Raw genomic sequence first — 20,769 nt, 5'->3', positions numbered from 1 at the left:
TCCATGATCCATGCCTCACCTCAGACCATAATACCACCCTCAGATGGTGAGCCGAGCAAAGCTCTGCTCAGCGAGCCAGCGAAGCCAGCAAGGAGCCCCAAGTTCGGCTACGCTATAACCCGGGTGGCTTGGTGAGCCTCACTTGCTAGAAAGACCGTTGAGGGCGCATCACCATATGGTTGAGGATAGAGCTGCGTAGCAGACAAGGGGCTGTGAGAGAGTCTACTAGTGTTGCTACTTACCAAGACTTTGTGGTATCACACTGTGCATTGAGTGGACACTGTGCATTGAGTGGACACACTCTGTTGTAGATTATTTCTATTACCCACAACAGGTTTCATGCTTCTCTGACTTTTCATGATCGCTAAAATCATAGAACTTTCAATTTCTTAAAGATGTAAAACTGTCAAATAAGAGTAATTTCTGATTTTCAGTCTTCATATCTTTTGACAGGGTCGTTCAGAGTCCCAGATGCTATCCATTATACATATGAGAGGTAGCTGTTCAGTAGAGGGCCTTTAACATTTAAAATGTTATGGGACTGTCACCAAGGTGACCATTATAAAGAGAATATAGAGTCAACTCTGTGTGGTTGAGCACTACTAAGACAGGTTGGACTGTGTTTCCAATAATGATCCACTGGAAATGCTATAGAGAATAAACTTCAATTGTCATGTTGTACACAACTGTTTGTCATTCTGAATTGAGCACCACCAGTGGTGAGTTTTGCAATTAAATGTTTCAAGCAAGTTTTTATAATGTATATAGATACTATCTCACTGCACAAGTGAAAATGAAGTAGACAAAACATAGAAAGTATATATAAAAACAAATTCTCAGTGTACAGTTGCTGCTTTTAGCTGAAAGCTTAAAGGCCAGGGACTTGATCCCCAGGATCAAGTTTGTTCTAGTCCCTAAAAGGATTACGGAGTGTCAAAGGCTTTTGTTTTTGATTGAAATTGTAATTTAGTAAACAAATTTCCTTGCAAGACAATCTGACGCCAACATAGGCCTTTAAACGGGGAAGTTACAGGACCATGGGCGCATGATAGGGCGATTACAGATGACGCTGCTGTTTGCATACACTTGGTGGGAGTTTTTGAATTCTCAGAGCATAGCTTAGACCGTATGAGAAATTTGAATAATCATGATCGGCACTTTCGTGACATATGCAAAGAGGGGTCAAATGGTCATAAAGGGAACACATTTTGGGACATATGCGTTCTCCGACAAACAACGGAACATTTTTTTAGTTTATTTTCAACTCAAGTTTAGTTGCGATATACTCACAAAACACTGCATGTCCGATCAGTAGGGCGGCTTTTTTACATTTGCATAGATTTACGATAATCTGGCTTTTATAGGGGAAGTTCCTGTTTAAGTAAACCACTGACACGTCAGCAAAGTTCAATACAATATGGTCCACCAATGGAGCATGTACTTGACTCTCAGTCACCATCCCATTCCATGCATATCTTACACGCAGTGAATGATTTCAACAACTCCCATAGCCAAAAAAATAATTCTCACACACAAAAGTAACTCTGCTACTGATATTTTTTTTTATTTCTGCGTTTGCTGTCACAGATAGTTCACCATCTCTCAATTTGAATCATTTTGCACACAATTTTCACAATAAATACTTTTTTATCTATGTCAATATGTATTAAAATGACACGTATGTGTTCATAAATAATCTTATACATAAATAAAAAGCATCTTCTCAAAAAAAGGGGCAGAAATACAGACGCCCATGAAATACAGATGCAATAAAATGGCCAGCAATATGACATTGAAAGTTAAAATTGCTACGGTTCCCTTCACCAAAAGAATACATATACACGACAAACACTATTTAAGTTCATCAGAATAGTGACTATATCAGCTACAATATTTTTTTTATTTGTCAACATACAATAGTAAGATTCTCTACAGCGCTGTAAAATATCAGCACATGCACTACTGTAATGTTTTTAGACCAAATGTAAGAATTATATTTGTTGGTAGACAACCACTTGCCATAGGACCGAAGTACAAATGGTTTCCTATTTTGAAGCATATTATTCCCATGTTCGGTCCAAGTTATTTCTATTACATGCCTCTGACCTCAAAATATTTTTCTGGTTTTTGTAAATCTGCTCAAAAGAGAGCAGAAATGAGCTAAAAGAAGTTGCACTATATTAAATTTTCAAGACAAGTAGAACGCATTCCTATCACACATGCTGTACATGATAACATAGATGGTATAGGCTGTGAGCAAAAAATCATTGTATGTAGGCTCTGTATGTGTATACCTAATTATGTTCATTGCATTACAAAGCTGGTGGCTATGTGTAACGTCAAGAACATACAGACCCTTAATCATATCAACATAATGCCATATTCACTGCTGGATCATGGCTGTTAAAGAACGAGAATCGAACTAAAATCCATCAGACATGAATCTTCATTAAAGGCAAAACTAGTAGATTTTGACAATCTGGATAAAGTGAATTAATTTTTGAGCTGTGAATCAGCAAAACTGCAGCAAAATGATTTGCTGCAGTTATCCATGCATGCATTTACTTCCACATTTTGTGAAGCTGATGGCAATGTTACAAAGTTTGACAATGTGTTACCATAATCCTTATGGTATTCCACATGAATTTCCCATGCCCTGTTTCTATAAATGTTAAAAAATAAACATTTTTCAACGATGAATAACCTGTCACAGATTCTTTAGTCTCAATTTATTGTCAACTGAGACATGCTCGGCAATAGATAATAAAGATTTTGGCTAAATTTTTCATCAAAATAATTGCGTGCCTGTTCAACAAAATAATTCACAACTTGACATTGTAAAAAATGGTCGCTGTGATGAGGCATGTAATAAACAATTTAATTTAATTTCTACAATAGACGCACTGTTGAAATTACACAATTACAAGGTCTCTCATTCTTGCACACGCCATAGCTGCAATCATACAAAATGATATAACATTGAACACAAAGTCTATCAGACCGCTGAAAGTTCTGTATATCGTACTAATTATGTTTCTCACTTTTCTGAGAAAATACCCTGCTGAATTTACTGGATATTTCAGGGTTTTCACCCAAAGAACAGAACATGTGCCAATTTAGTTCTGGTAATAATAATTTGGTTCTAGGACAGGTACCCCCTGGACACTTACTCTATCCTGAATTCCAGTCCCCCTAGGTTGGTGGGGAATGTCAAAGTGGTAACCTTGGTCAACCTTTCTGATACCAGTCATACATTTACTGCTTCATTTGAAGAAAAATTGAATCTATCAATCCATAGTAAAGTTTTTAAAAGTAACCATATTTGGTTACAGTACAAAATCGGTTTGCAGCTGTGGCCACTTGGGTGAATCAAGCACCTTCAAGTAGTTGTCCAAATCATTGCAATAGACAGCTCATTTGGACCATGCTTGATTTTGAACCACTGGCTGCAACTTTGACAAATAATTGCTGTGTCAGTATCTGAAGTCTAAAATGACAAGTCTCATCAAGGAAACAATCCTTGCAACCATACTCCTGCACAGAAGATTGGCATTCAATCCCAAAATGTCATTCTTACTGAGCAAACAAATCCATCTACAGGTGACACTTCCTACTATAAAAGTGATAACAGCTATTCCAAGAGAAGCAAAATGTACAGTTTTTTCTGTGTTATGTAAAAATATTACTGACCGCATCACATTCAATGCAGTAAATTTTCACACACTGACTCTCTCCTCCTAGGGTAACAGAAAATCTTCCAATACATAATTTACTAAAAATACAGTAGTATGAAAAGATCTACCTTTAGTGAAGAAGCATAGTATTAAAATCACATTAAAAAATCTTCAAATTTCAACATGAGCTCTCTCTACATTTAAAGTACTAGCCACAACGAAAATTACAGTATCATACTCATGTGGAATCCAGTTTACAAACCAATTGCACTGACAATGATGATGATGATGACAATGATGATGATGATGATGATGATGATGACGATGATGATGATGATGATGATGGTGATAATAAAGATTATGATGATGATGATAATGATGACGGGAGAACAAAGAAGGCACACACTCTACACATGATTAGCCATGACTATAATTGCCTTCAGGAAGGTAGAGGACCCCTTCAATACCGATGCCATAGTACAAACCAATTGTTTTCAATGGCTGGAATACACTGACAACTATTGAAATGTGGGTGGAGAGGTTGAGACAGGAAAATCTCCTGTTCAACTGTGAGACAACTGCTAATTATACCCACTATCAGAAATTAATAGAAATATTTATGGAAGGATCATTTTTCATATACTTTGGTGCTCACAAAGTGAAATTAGTTTCATGGTCAGACAAATATTTCATATGGCAATAAACACAAGGTAAGTAGAACACAGATACCTGGTAAAGTTTCCTGTGCGATGCTTTGATCAGACGTTATCACAGCCACAATATACTCTTCATTTCATTTTTAAAGAAAAGAGATGACATATTTAACAACTGATAGGTGTGTATATTTTAGTAATTACACTTGAACATGAAATGTATGAACATACAACACAAGGTTCTAAGGGTGTGACACAAAGCATGGTTGCTGAAATCACAGTTCAAAAGATGGCTGACTACCATACTCAAGTACCAGTAATAGCAAACAATTCATGTGTATTATAATGAACTTGCCCTTCTGTATTCATCAACAATCACAATTGTATTCTTTTACAAAGCTGTTATGTAACAACAGTAAAGTAGCTCTGATGACTTTGTTTTGAAATGGCGATTCAAAATTTACATTTGCCCATTATTACCATAGACAGTAGAAGGGAGAATGTTATTACTGATAGGTCACTGAGGGCAATCAAGTAAACAGTGAAAGAGCTTCCGTTGTTGAATTTCAATGTAGGAAAAAGGGATAGAATTGGATAAGATATTATGGAAAAAATGCAAATAGTTGCAGCGACCAGGCTGTAGGTAAATGCATGGATGTAAAACATCCATGGTAAAAACCACTCAAAGCAAACTTGACTCATTTCTTTACTTCATTATTTTCCTTTTGTTGAGTGTGATCAAAAATTTCTTTCAGTGTACCGTGACTTTTTGTTTTTCCTTCAACCAAACATTTTAACATTTATCAGTTTCCTGATTTTATGTGTTATCAGCTGAACTTTGTGTATTTCAACCTGTCTCATTTCAACTTAACTACTTCAGTGCCTTTTTCAACACAAAAAAGTAAAATTTCTATGAATTCTTAATGATGCCCTTTCTCCTGATATACACGTTTGTGTGTTGTTTCTTTGGCAGTGGATCAAGAGCACTGTTGATATTCCATACTCAGTAATCACTTCTAAACAGAGACTGCACATCAAATAATACCACTTGAATCTCTTACAACTTTGACAGAATCTGACAGTTTCCAAATTATTCTACCTGGGTGGCGACAAGTACAAGACACTCAAGACTACATAGGGAACAGATGGTATACAAATGACAGTAATTTCATGAAAAAGACTGACACATTTTTAAATGATTACTTCAATGATTGACATGTAGACATTACAACTGGAGTTAGGGCTGTGCCCTATACCTGAAACTGTCATTTCATTGCTGGAAAAAACATCTTTGGGCAAAACTGTTTTCCACTCATGATTTGAGTTTGCACAGTGAAACAAATAGAAAGTGTTTAAGTGTTTCTATCATCTGATGAAAGAACAGGAGCCCACACAAAGCTGACTGGGCAGTATTGACAAGTATGTACAAACACAACTTTTTGAAGTTTGTAATGGGTGTCTGGCTCAACAATGGAAGGATATGAACATCATTGCACAGAGACTGAGAAAGTTTATTTGTTTCTTACACTTAAATTTTTGGTATCTCTTACAACACACATACTGTATTGTCAAAAGGAAAAAGGTGTGCTGGTGACCATGAAATTGCACCCTGTATTTAGACATGTGTCAGTAGATGTTTTGGTGATTTTTACTGTATTTCAGTACTGATGGCAGGAAGGTAAAATTACAGAAAAAACAAATCCCTGATGTCAGTCAGAACGAGGTGGTACTACAAGTACCATTTTTGAAAACGATTGTTCTTTTTGGATTGAGAAGTCTTCACAGGACTATTCTGAAAAAAATTATTCAACAATTTGCTTGAAATGACAGATCAATGGACATTTTATTGAGGATTGTAATGACATGATGTTATATTAGGCCCACCTTCCTGCTTCACCTGGAAGGCATCGCTGAAATTCGGCAGCTGGTGATCCAAGTTGTTTGCTTGTTGGGGCTGAATATTCTGATTGTGGCTTGATGCACTGGGCATGACTGTTCTACTGTGCGGCATGCATCCCTGCATACCGTGACCCATGGCCGGATCAGCAGGATAGTTGTGAATGGTCGGAATATTATCGATGAAGCTGCCGGGTTCAAATGAGTTGATACCGTATCCACTGTCAGGTGGCTCTTGCTTGATGACAAATCCCATGCTGTTTGGTCCTTGGGGCTCCTCAGGAGGTTCTGACTTCACTATCGCGTTCATTGAAGATGCCTGGGCAGTTGCTACAAATCCCTGGTTTTCATACAAGATGGGCTGGAGCTGGGACGAGTTGGCCATGTTGTTTTCGGTCTTGACTTTGGCTCCCTTGGACTTGGATTTTGGGGGAGGTGGTGGAGGTATGATAGGATCTGGTGAATGGGGTCTACCAGTCAGATCATTTCGCAATTTCTTCAGCTGGAGGTAGAACTGCACTTTGTCTGTTGCCCTGGGAAACTGGGAACATCGAGCACTTGAAGAAGGCATTACAAAAATAACCTGAAAAGCAATAAAAGTTACATTAAATAAGAGTCATAGAGAGAAACTGGGATAATTACATTTATTTTGTCGTATCAGTCATTGCTTTATCATTCACATTGAAATCTGTATCAAACTAAACAGTACAAACATTAATGAGAGAAGGAGCGATAACATAGAAGTTGGGAATTCATCCGTTTCATCTCTGATTGTGTGAGGAAAGGATTATCACATGCATGATCCCATTTCTTCATTGTGTCTTTTGAATTTTCATTTCCCTCATTGTTTTATGCAGTTTAATAAAGTCAAATGCTATCACTATTGAGGTAACTACTGTGGTTTACACATACAGCTAATGAGATAGCTATCGTACTCTAATCCACTTGCAATAGTACATATCAGGTTGTATCAAACATTCAAAAATTAGGAAACTCATCCCACACACACACTGAATAACAAAGAATTGGGATTCTCTCACTGTATCTGTGCCCTCTATAGGTTCTGGTTGCCTGCCAATCTCAAAGTCCTTTTTGCCGCTGAATATCTCATAGATTCCTTTGCCATTGAAGCACACAATCTTAGGCTTGTATTGTTGGATCTTCTTCAGCAACAGCTTTCCACCTTCTTTGATTTCTTTTCTGCAGCAGAAACGTCAAATTCATGAATCAATTCAGTACTTTCCTGAATTTCATCACCTAAAAATAACTAAGCCACTGGTTTGATCTTCCTGCTTGCCTTGTAACACTCTCTCAGTTTTAAAATCGCAAATACTGTAACATTTATCAAAATACAAAACTCAATACATTTTTCCTTTCCTTTCTTGTACCATGAGATTAAATATTATGAAAAAGCCAAAAAGATATGATTGACCCAAATACTGGCTCTACGTACTTCTACTTTTAGTGTCTAACACCAAAAAGAAGTGCTCATCTTTGTGAACTTTATTGTGTGTCACACTACAATGGGCAGATTTTGAAACCACCACCCACACAGACTTATGGACAGACATGGGTATAACATGTAAGTGTGTATGAACACTGAAGGAAATGAATGAAAGCAAACCTTGTTAAGTCAGCACTTCCTCTACTGGTTCGTTCTACAATGTTAGTAAAGCCAATACCATACTCCTTCAATCTGTGATCATCAAGACACGTCATCGGTTCCGGTATTAATCCCGACAGATACAGACATTTCCCTGAAATGAAAGTACAAGAATTCCAAGCTGACAGATGTAAACATAGGGAGAATTTTTTTTGAAAAGAATTCTGTGGTCCTTTGTTATAAAGAACTGGTAAATTATTTGATAGCATGTGGTTAGCCTGTCTGTGCTTACAACACGGCAAATTATGTTGGATAAGATTTCAATGCAAACTATGCAGTGAAAGTCTTACAATCCTTTCAACCTGATTTACACTTTGATGTAAAATACTGACTTGCTACAATGTTACATTTAAAGGTAGCACTGACAGTTCTTTTTCGCAAAAGGGCTATTGTATCACAGAAATTACAGGATTATCGAAAACTGAATTGAGTTTTGACTTGTCTGAATTGTCACCATTCATATAGAATTTCCATATTCACAAGATCTATTTCCTGAAAACTGATAAAAATGGGGGTAAAAAGGTCTTACAGAAATGATTTCCAGGTCCCGCGTAGTGATGACCTTTGAAGGCAGCAAAGAGTCCTGGATTAATCCCAACCTGAAAAGATATACAAGGTATTCAGTGTTGGATACAGAGGGCAATACTTTGAAAGGCAAGCATATATTGATAAGCGTTATTAAACGACTTAGCTTGCCTTAGATCCAATTACATGGGTACCAAGTTAGCAGCAAGCATCTTGTCACGTAAACCAGCATGCTGTAGCAATAATTTCTCAATTCTTTTTTTTGCTAGTTATCTTACCTTCATGGCTTATATGTATGTTATGAGAATGGAAATTATAAACATACACATGGCTTATGCTATCACATATCACATGACTCATGCCATCATATATCACATGACTGATGCTGTTACATATCAGGCAATAGGAATACCAGAATGACTAAGATAAATCTAACAAGGACACTGTCATGGTCATGCACACTGCCCCATTATGCTTTGCGAAGAACAGTCAACGATATAAGCAAAGAAGTTAGCACTGAAACAACAACTTACAATGGCTATATCAAGGTTATAATCTAAATGATCAGGTAGTGTTCTCTTCAGAACCTCTTCCTCTGGCATTCCTTGGAATCGGTCAACTTTCCTCCTTTTTTTGGCTGGGAATGCATCTGTTATTTTTTCTTGCTTGATTTTTTTCTTCCTTCCCTTTGTTGGAGTGTTTGAAACTGCCGGCTGCTGTTGCTGCTGCTGCTGCTGCATTTGGTGTTGATATTGAAGGTGTTGCTGTGGGTGTTGTTGTTGTTGGTGGTGTTGTGGGTGCTGTTGATGATGTTGTGGATGTTGTGGATGTTGATGGTGTTGTTGCGGGTGCTGTGGGTGTTGATGGTGTTGTTGTGGGTGCTGTGGATGCTGTGCTTGTTGCTGGTGGTGATACTGCATCATCATCATTTGTTGGTGATGATCCGGAGGTTCCATTTTAACCATGTTCTGGTCTGGCGGTTCCATCTTAACCAAAGGGTGACTAGATTTAGAATGAGAAAAGACATGCAGGGGTCGCAGTCAGAAAAATTGTAACAACTTAGCTCGGTCATTGAACCAATCTTTTTTGAGATTGGGGATATCGCCGAGCAGTTTTGTCTGTAGCTTCTCCACTAGGTGACTGGGTGCCGTACGTTGTGAGTTAGAACCCGATTGAAACCAACATATCATGCTAAATTGAGGATTACAAGGCATTCATATAATCATTCACACAGGATGAAACTGATCAATAAACAACTCTAACTGGTAAAATTCACTTGGCCAGAGTTTTCAATGGTATACATCTATATTCACAGCTTTACGGTGTAGGTACATCAACATTATTGGATAGGGTAAGGCAAATAAAAGTTAGTTCTTCACTAACATGTACACAGTTGAAATCTTGCTACTCTGATGAACACTTGTTTCCATGGCATCATAACTAGTCTTAAGTGTTGCTGATGATCAATCCTACCTGTACCTGTATTACTGAACCTCAAGTGAAAATAACACAATATTGACACACACTTTTGAAAAATCATGTTTCTTCATTCATCCACCACTTTCACTATGTGCATAGTAAGGTGTTTTCTCACAGACCATCTCAGATTGTCACATAGGCTCAGAAGAGTTAGCATCTTGCTCAAAACCCCTTCCCTTTCCCCTCCCCCTCCCTATGAACAAAAAGTTCAAGAGTGCAAAGCGTTGATGTCTTATAGGAGGTACCATGTAAAAGTCTGCATACAGCTACAGAATAATACTCAAATGTGAAACAAGGACATATTCAAATCAGGGTTACTCTACCCCCACGTAGAGAAACCATAATCAAAAGTACAACATACCGTACAGGATGAAATTAAGTTACAATAAAATATATACTGCAAGAAAATGTCAAAATTGCATTTAATGTCAAGTTCCCTTTTTGCTTTTACTCCGTTGTTTTCTATATTTGTGAGTATGGAACTTAAATTTATATGGGGTTGTAAATACAAATGTTTCACTGTTGACAAATTTATTGATACCTGCATGAGCTTGATGTGCAAGTCACAATCTTAATTTTGGACAATGTCTTTAGTTTTTTTTCTTCCCTCAGTCACTCACAAAAGTTCAAAGGGTTACTGAACCTTGTTTGCTGCATACATCTTCTACAGGCAGTATGACTAACCCTGAAGTGTGGCATGAAAGCACATAGACACTTGGAAATCATTTAAAATTTCATACTAAATATCATCATTCACCATGACATTGAGGTTATGCATGTTAACCATGGGATATTTACGAGCAGCACACAAAGCCACTGTCCAGAGTAAAAATTTAATTTGGTTTTGAAATAGTTTGTTTTTTGTTCTTTTAATAATTTTCCTGCCAAGTCCATATTTCACCACCAGGTAAAGATGGTTAAAATTAATGAAACACAACGTATTCCATATGATGTATTTTAACATAATACTGTACATTTGAAGGCTGTTGAAAACATAATACTGTAAAGTTGATTTTTTTGGACAAAAGACTCTATAACATACCAAGCCAAGTGGGTGAAAATATGTCATGTTTTGGCTCAATACGGCTTTTTACTGACTTTGCTGATGGGGAAGTGATACAGTTGTTACTGTCTGGCAGGAAAGGGTTAATAATTCTTGCAGCCACCAATTTATGAGCCAAAGTGAGGTTCACTGAGGATTTCTAAAAACAAGAGAATTTCACTTTTTGAAATATGACAATCTGAGACAGTCCCACATAGAGCAACATATACAATTTTTCTACCTTTCATACCATCAAGAAAAGTGACACATGCACTACTTCAGACAGTCACTGATTGACAAAACTACTGTTGTTGATAATTGTTGGTAACCTTCACATGGACCCATTGTGACCCATTCAAAGAAAAACAATGGGGTTCCCATTCAGTGTCTGTCTATACATGTGTCCTGACCAGCAGAGCCAGATGTTTTTACTTGTGAAATTAGTGGTTTCCGTATCAAACTAACTTCATATACTTAAAATTTAACATGTAAAGCTGAATGTGTACTTTTCTCATGCTGTATTATTTTTGTTCACATCTGTCAGCAGTGTTCAAGGCAGAATTTGAATACACTATTTCTTTTGAATTTTGCAAAGCAAACACAGCCTGCCACATTAATGGGGAAAATTGTGTCATCATACAATTTGCTAAACCTTTATGTGGATTTTCCTCAGAAAAAGGAAAGAAAATCCACAGAACAAAAACAAGAGAAATTAAACTGAAGGACGGCTGAGATATTTTCAGGAAGGTCTGGTGACAGTTACGGTTAATTTACATATGTTTTGTCTTTGAACGGCAATTTACAGGTGTGAAGCCAAATTTGCATGTGACAACATTGACTGCTGTAAATTTTGTACACAGGATTTTTGCCACTTTGGTACTTACAAATATGGGCTGGGTTGATGAGGCGGCTGAGGGTAGTCCATACCTGTCTCGTGGCTGTAGATGGGAAGAAAATAATAACCGTTAAATACTTCCTTAAAATGTTTTTTCGTTATGTTAACAAAGCGCTGTGCGAAGGGTTTCAGTAACACGAATAGACAAGCAGTGTATGCCATGTACCTTGCACCCGACCACTTGTATCGAGGTGTGATTAATCGAATACCGTCTGTATTTCAATGGAGAAATGTAGATCGAGATTAACAAAATTCATCTTCGGGATAAAAAGACGCATTCTATGAATCAACTGAACATACTTTACCTTATTTATGATATTTAAAGGCCACTCTTAATCCTCTGCGAGAACAATGAATCTGCAGACTGAAACCAGCAATCGGAAATTTTTTGTATCAGGTCACCGTTGGTGGCGTCCTTGTTTTCAATGTCCAGCAAATGAGTTATTAATAAACATCCAGACCTCAGCGTTGTCAGCCGTTTGAAAACGTTGTTTGTGTAACCTAACCGAATACCTATGCAAAATTGTCATTTTCAAATCCTTTTATCAAAGTTCTTTGTCCCATTGTAAGCCTCTAATACAAATATACAGAAAACTATTTAAAATTCCTCTCTGCCGTAAACCGTAGAGGGCTGCCATCGGCTACTTCCGGTACTTTTACATGCAGTTGGCTTTGGATTCCGATGTGGCACATTTCTCCTCTTTCAAGACTTTTTAAATATCATAAGGGAGCTGTCAGTTATTTCGTAGGGGGAGGCTCTGAGACAGGGGAACTCAGGGATGTTCCGCTATGTAAAATGTGATTTGACCCTCTCCAAAACCCCTATCTAAATTGTGACCTTCCCCCTTTTTTCCAATTTGTGAAACATAACACCCCCCCCCCCCCGCGGTTCCAAATTATAATAATAATAATATTTTTATTGCTTGCTTGTAAATATAGGATTTACATCACATTTGTGGCAATAAAAGTATGATACAAAAATAAGTTAAAATTTTCTTCAATAAAGATAAAGTATTACAGTATAATAATAGTAGCTAATAATAATAAATATAACTAGGTATTTCTTTGTTTATATAAATTGAGAGCTTGATAATGCGTTTATAACTTTACAGGAACTGCTTTGCCCGGCTGACATCCATGTTTACTAATGTTCACCTATGTCCTCACCTCTTTGTTTGTGCCCCTATCATTTGCCAATTCTGTGGAATTTGACCTTGTTTTTCATATATATACTTTATACTAGGTCTTACTTACCAGAAAACCCTTCAAAATTAACCCTTAATGGATCATGCACTACCTTGGGTGGCACTTAGCCAACGCACATTTTTCAGAAGCAATATCTCTATCAAAGATGACATGAAAATCCCTTCTTACTATATATTTTCAAAAGACAGAGAATCCAAAGTTAAGTATGGTAGGTTTACTTGAAGGATGCCCGGAGTACATTTTGAGATAGACCTCAATTTTTGTATTTAATGTTAAAAAATTGATTTAAGCAAAAAGTTGATACTACTCTGTGAAATTTAATATCTCATTTGAAAACTAGATTTGGAAATCTACATTTGGAACAATTTTGTCTGTATTATCTATTCTCATTCTAACAAATGGCAGGGGTTGAAAGAGTGACATTCCGAACAAAAAGTGATAAATCATGATATGCAAAATTGAAAGGACTATTAATCAAAATGTAGAAATTTTATTTCCAAAAAAAATGACCAGTTTTTCATACAGTATTTAAAGAAAATAATGTAAACATTTCACAGAATTTAATTAAGAGTGGAGGGCAGGTTTGTAAAAAATATGACACCCCTCCTACGCCCCATTCCCGACCCACCCTCCTAATAATAACTGAAAGGTCCCTAAGAATCAGGTTAAAAAATATGAGTATTCATATCACATGTCTTTGTTGCATGAATAGGATTTTAAAGAAATACTTGTTACAGGGAACACCCGTCCAATGGGCAGATGGAAATGAGTTAGTTGGGTAGACAGTCAAGATATAATTACATAAACGCAGGTATAACTTTTCACACTAGGCAGGAAAGCTTTCAAAAATACCTACCTAGATCACAGAGGGCTCAGTCTCCAATAATTTCTCATCGTTTGTGTGTTTGTTTGTTTGTTTATGAATACATACAGTAAAATCACAATATAGCTGAAACATGCATAATGTATGTTTGTTCCAAAATTAAAGTAATAAATAAAAAACAAAATGTAAAAATGAAAGCCAGAACAGCATGATGCACACTCTGCAAGAACTACCACTCTTACCAGACAAACAAATCCAAGTATTACTTTCTGTATACTTGAATGTATTTGTCTGGGCAGAATTCGTTCGGGTTGGATGCGTAAAGTTCTGGCTTTCATTTTACACTTCATATTACATTTATTGCTTATAATTTCAAACAAAACACTGAAAATATATCATCATGTTTCAGCTATATTGTTTTTACTCCATGTTTTCATTAAAATCAACACAAACAAGAAGAAAACATCAGACACTGAGCCCCTATGCCCAGATGTCTTGTTATGTTCAATGGTTTTCTTGCACTGGTTGGTTTATAGGGAAGAGGTATATTGAAAATGAATTAAAATGTAATAAAACTGAATTGAAATATTTTCTTTTCAAACTTTCAGACACTTTTTCGGACAAAGTGTGGTATGGTGAAAATCAATAATATACGTTTTGAATTACACTTTGAACTTTTGTAAATAAAGATTTCTGTCAAAACATGGAAATTTCCTTATCAGAAAATGTTGAAATAAACATAGATTATGTTCTGATGCTTAAACCTTGAGTATAAACTGCCATTCACCACAATTATTTTTCTACCATTTTCCCTTTTTTTATTTGTTTCCTTCCACTCTGAAATTATCAATTGCAACTTTGTGCCACTTAAAAGGAAAACCTTAGTATGTAACGATCGAAATATTTTTCTTTGTTAACCTTTCTCTGCAAAATATTTCCTGTAAATAATTCGTAAACACTTACTGAAAAAATTATGTATGTGACAAGACATCTATTTTGATGACTTCTTTAGTTAATGAAGCATCTCCACATGATCGTATCCACTATGGTACCCATCTTTCGGACATTTTAATAGTTTCAGGCTTTGTATTTCCTATCTGCATGCAGACTATTCCAACTGCACATGCACGTAGGTTTCACTGATCTCGAGCAACCAAATCCAAATCTGAATCTGAAGCAATGGCTAATATTTGAGCATGTTGAGTGCATTGATTACGAAATGATATGAATCGCTTTGACCTTACGCAAAGTTCGCCTCACGGTTGACTAGTCCTGCATGCCGGTTAATAGCTTATATAACACATAGAGTTTTTCCTTGGTCAATCGTGATCACGACTTACTCTTTCAGAGTAGTTTCATTGCATTCCAAGTGCAGAAGTAGTGCTCGACGAAGGAAAGGTCGACAGTCAACGGCTGCACACACGCGGTGCGTGTCCCACATGTCCGTAGTCAATGCCCTCTCAGTTGCGGAGCAGACGACTTCGCCGATTACTTCAGAAGTGGCCAGGCAAGAAGTATTTCGGGATATATAGATTCTTACCGGTTTTCTTTTTGGTCGGAGCGGCAATAGAATGGACCATGATAAATGCTAGAATAGCACCTGGTGGCGAAACGTTTTGTAAGTTTCATATCATTATAGACTCTAAAAAAACTCCGAACATCTCATCTGATATTCAGACATTATCAACTTGTAATGTTGGCTGGGATGAGATCTCCAATGATCTGTATCGTCACATGACAGTACCGTAGCATACATTTACTTCGATGTGGTGGGGCCGCAGAACAAGAGGCCTGTTTAATGTGAAACAGATATTCGTATGTTTTCGTGTCCTTTCTCTTTTTCCCTCTCTCTTTCATTTCAATTTCATTTGATATCTAGGGTCTATGGTTGAAGTTGTCAGTCACCATCCAACAATGAAGCGATACCTTTTAGAACCCCAGTTGATGTTTCCGAGTGAATAGCTTTTTATTACATTGATATTTATGTCTCTCAAATGTATACAGCACTGTCATGTATTGTGAACAAGGAAAAGTGTGTGGCACTGGCAGCTGCGTATATTTTTTTGCAAGCAGTTGTGTACGATTTACAGTTTATGGGCAACTTGAGTGCAGGCAAACATGCAACAGAGAAATATTCTTGTCATCAACTGTCGGCTACATGTTGTTCTTTTGGTATTTTCTGTAATTTTTTTTTTTTTGGTTGAGAAACAGCGGAAACGTGGTCAGCACTTTTGCATATGCATGCTCAGTTTTATTTCAATAATACAGGGGGTTTCTTGCCATCTCTGTACAAATATGCTGTTTATATTTTTGTGGGAAAGTCCCTGTGTAATTTGAAATGTTCCTGCATCAGCTGTTTTGCCATGATATTTGTAATTGTCATATGTAAAAGTCGAAGTATACAGTGGATATCTAGAATAATGGATATTATATGTCTTTACTCATCATATTTTTTAGATGATGTTCATCGAAGGAAACAAGCAGAGAGATTAGCAGAAGAAAAAGATCAACATTAATACCAGAGTCTCTGTGAGTAATATTATCTGTACCTAGGCAGACATCAAGACAGCATTCAGAATGCCTGCAGGAGTACCTTGGTCTCAGTATCTCAAGTTTTTAACCGCAGGGCTTGTCACCATGCTTGCAGGAGCCCAGCTTGTCCACGTGATTTACAAGCCTGACCTGGTAAGTATGAGATAGTATCAGATACCAATTAAGCAGATGTTCAAGCCCCTTGCTAAAAGTGCTTTTGATGCATGGCTTTCACCACTGAGAAAATACTGGGAAAATCCTTGTTGTATGTTTGGAATGCAAAGTAGTCTGTACTGTGATAGTTTGCAGTCATTCATTAACTTTTGCATTCTTGGAAATAGTTCAAGGGCACTCTTTGGACCACAGGCGACCCAATAAGTTCTGAGTTTTTCACACTGTTTTCTCTATCATTTTCTCTTCTTTCTTCATGCTCTGAATGATCGGAATAAATAAAATAAATGGTTTATATAACCTAACCTAGCCTCTGTGACTCTTTATTTATTTTACACTCCATTACAAGGGCGTATATCTCTCATACACACATGCTGTAATTAATTAGTCAACACAACTAATTATGCTAATCCGTGGACTTATCAGGGATTTTACGGGTTGTCAACATCGCGAAAGATAGGAATGGTTACTTAAACGGGAAGGTAAGAAGCTCTCCTGAAATGTGTCCAGAAATTACCAAATTGCGGCCAGTCATGACCATTTATCCACAATCTACTGCAGCCAATGTATTTTGGTGGCCGAGGAGAGTCAGCTACTCTAATTTCAAACGTTTAAATGGTCGCGAACAGTGCAAACCCTGCCAGTGCCTTGCCTGCAGTTCATGGCATGAGGACGTCCGTAAAGCAGAAGTCGGAATTGAAACCTTTGACCTTTACGTTGTTATATGTGGGCAAACTTGTAAACATATTTCCCGGGACAAGCCTGATTTTGACTAGGGTCAAAGTTTGTGTACGTGGTTAAGCGTGGTTCTCTCAATCGGGTGGTGTTGCTAAGGTTTTGTCTGCCCACCGTCCGTGGGTGGAGGGACGGTGGTCTGCCTTAATAATTTTGCTGTATTTTTCTCATAAACATTGGAAATTCGTTTGAGTTTTAAGAAACATTAATTTTATATGAGGAATATTCTAGCTCGTATCCTCGAATTAATCAGCCGATTTTCTTTGATACAGTTTTTTATATGGTTTGGAGAACTCTTTGGGGCGGCGTCAGATAACAAGTGGAATGAGACAACAACATTTCGTCCATGTAAGGAAATCATATAGCAAGTACTGCTTACGCTGGTGCAAACTCTACGAAATATTATGGTATCAAAGATGTTTTCCATGATAGTTTACAAGGTTTCTTGTCTAAATTCGCGGAAATAATCAAGAATATCTAAAAAATACTACACGTAATTATGACCACATTTTGTATGTGTGGGCCTAGAGGTGTTGTTTGCCGTTCCGAACGTATGTTCTACACGTACGCGACGTATGGTATCACTGATCAGCTGATGATGGAACGTAATTACGTGTAACTAAACTTCTCCATAACTATATGTTACCGGCAGACATGGAGATAATAGCGAGTGAATAGAAATGACGGTGACTGGTTTAAAAAATTCACAGTGCTGGTAAAAATTCTCACAGGCTTCTTAACGTAGTGGCCGACATCATCGGTGATGTCAGTTTGTGTGTCGATGTTGCGAGGTCACCGCTGACGTGACTTTAGTGACGGGCTGCACTGAGCCTCGTCAATCGCTTGTACGCCAGAAAAAGAACGGTCTGCGAGTAGTCATGTCGGAAAAAGCTGGAAAACGGCGATAGTTTGGTGATTTTTGAGCGGATTTCTGGTAGTGGTAGGCCCCTAATAACCATGTTGTCGATGAGTGTTGGCAATTTGGGTGGAAAATTTTCGAAATATCGACAAACAAAGTTGCGACAAGCGTGCTGTCGGGCAGAACATGGACGTTCCCATGGCTGTGGTGGTGACGTTAAAGTCAAAACCAGCCGTAAAAGGCAGAAATCCCGTCCGAAAACACCACAGCTATGGACCCAAAGCTAGCCTAACAGTACAAACGAAGTTTCATAGCCCGTGCGCCGCTTCGGGAATTTTGTGCACTAACAGTATAAGGCGCGATTGAAAATCGATGAATTCCCTAGACTAGTAGCGACCATGGAGCTAGAAACTAGCTCCATGTAGCGACCAAATCTCTTTAGGAGAAAAAAGTAACCGGCGAGATTAACTCTTTGACGCCGTAGAGTCATTCTAGTCATGAGCTTGGTTGCTACCGTATACCAGAAAACAACCGACTTTGACGTCAAAGGCCTGTTGCTGGTACGTACTTTGAGACAGAAAATAACGATATGTTACCGGTAGACATGGAGTTAATAGCGAGTGCAGAGAAATGAAGGTGACTGGTTTAAAAAAATCACAGTGCTGGCCAAAATTCTCCAGTGTGTGCTCCTGTTAATGTGTCACCATTGTGCCTTGAATCACGACGCGGTTTGTAAATTATACTTGGTATATACACTCCCAGAAAACGACGACATGAAACATACATCTATATAATGTTGTTGAAAAACTCATGAAACGGCCACTCCGGCAATCTTTTTCTGCTTGGTCGGTCGATACTTTCTGGGTGGCATTTGTTACATGGAGCAGGACCATAATTAGTTATGTTAGAATTTGGCGCTTGGCAATGAAAAGCATGCGCGTTTCCAGCGTTCCTTTCGATCTAACTTCCCGTTTATTTTTGAATAATGAGCAGTGTTTGTTTGCGCATATCATGAATATATAAGCGTCCACTAGGTTTACGGACGTCCTCGGGACATGTTTCCCAAGATCTTCATACCTTCTCCTTTTTCATTAACATCACTATCTTTCCGATGTTGACCAACCTCTGATAAGTCCACGGATTAGCATAATTAGTTGTGTTGACTAATTAATTACAGCATGTGTGTATGAGAGATACGCCCTTGTAGAGGCTAGGTTAGGTTATACAAACCATTTATTTTATTTATTCCGATCATTCAGAGCATGAAGAAAGAAGAGAAAATGATAGAGAAAACAGTGTGAAAAACTCAGAACTTATTGGGTCGCCTGTGTTTGGACCATAGATAATTCAAACTTAAACATGGCGGAAGTCATCGTGTTTGAATTGAGGCTGAGAACACACGACCCCAAATGAAATAATTAGTTTCAATTACTGGCAGGTTTATCACATGTATCGGAAGTTACACTATTTCCATGGTGTGATTGTGGCCAATAGTTAGAGTGAATAATCAAAATCAAAGCTGACTCTCACTCCTCTGTAAATACTGTTATCATGTCATGTGCATAATTTACAATATGACCCTTTGGACGAGGAAAAAAACATTGCTCCTCTGATTTTTTTTGCAAAGCTACAGGCGGAGCAAGCAAAATTTTAAAGGAACCAGCAAAACTCCCACTAGTTACATTGTTGCAGATGACTTGAGTCTAGATTTTACAAACTGTCCAGAATAATAAAGGCATTACAGATACAGGCAGTGTTAACAAAACAAAATCTTAGCATTTCCACATGCTCCAAGAAAAAAATACTGCACAACAAATAATCGCAATGCAGAAGTATATATTTGCCACAATTTCAAAAAAATTACAAATTGGCTAAAGTATTTAGTAGAAGTAGAAGTGGCAATTCAAAGTAACAGTCTAATTAATATTCATTCTTCCAGATCCATAGGCGCAAATGTTTATTTTATACCTTTCATGAACCTGTTCACTTCAAATTCCCAACAAGCAGGTCCACAATCGTCATTGATAACAAAAGGTATTGGCCAACCCATGGTGGTGAAAGGGTTAAAATTTACCACCAGTCTTCGTCATACTTCTTCCTCATATCAGTTCTATTAACAAGTTCCCTACCACAATATTTATTAAATGAATAACTTTTCACACTACTCATAGCTTTAAATGGAAATATTGGTAAAAACTGCTAAATTTATATTTCTTCATTGTTTTGCATTTGTAGTCAGTACCTGGTCAAACTGAAGACAATGGTGATGACCCTGACAAGCTACCTGCTGGGAATTCTACTGAGACTGCAGAAGATCAAAAGTAAAAACATGTATGCAGAACTGGACGATAAATTTATTGACATCAGAGTTAGATTCAGATTCTGTTGATAATTCCCTGCTTCTCACCATAAATCATGACAGTCTGTTAACTCTATCATTCCTAATGTGTACAACTATTCATTCATATTAGTGGGATATCTCCATCAGTTTTTGTCAAAATCACACTTTGCAAATGTAGCCCTTAGTCCCTGATATCACCCATAATACCATACAGCCCTTGGTCATTCCTTAAATTGAATTGAACATTGTGACATTTCTGTTATATGTGCAGGTAA

The 20,769-nt window shown here is 37.4% G+C and overlaps 1 protein-coding gene across 1 annotated transcript; it reads right to left on the bottom strand.

The window, feature by feature from the left end:
* Window positions 1-1,539: 1,539 nt before the first annotated feature.
* On the bottom strand, window positions 1,540-12,302 carry LOC139134638 (G/T mismatch-specific thymine DNA glycosylase-like). The gene is made up of 7 exons (XM_070701588.1): window positions 12,133-12,302; window positions 11,817-11,870; window positions 8,945-9,413; window positions 8,416-8,485; window positions 7,848-7,980; window positions 7,264-7,423; window positions 1,540-6,806 (listed from the first exon to the last, which is right to left on the bottom strand). Exons 2-7 carry the CDS (start codon window positions 11,855-11,857, stop codon window positions 6,171-6,173), a joined length of 1,509 nt encoding a protein of 502 aa, XP_070557689.1. The 5' UTR covers window positions 11,858-11,870; window positions 12,133-12,302; the 3' UTR covers window positions 1,540-6,170.
* Between the last annotated feature and the right edge of the window lie 8,467 nt (window positions 12,303-20,769).

The sequence above is a fragment of the Ptychodera flava genome, chromosome 6 (assembly GCF_041260155.1).
Source record: "Ptychodera flava strain L36383 chromosome 6, AS_Pfla_20210202, whole genome shotgun sequence".
NCBI lineage: Eukaryota > Metazoa > Hemichordata > Enteropneusta > Ptychoderidae > Ptychodera > Ptychodera flava.
Note: the sequence above shows the minus strand (reverse complement) of the source record. Positions and strands in the feature narration are given on the sequence as shown.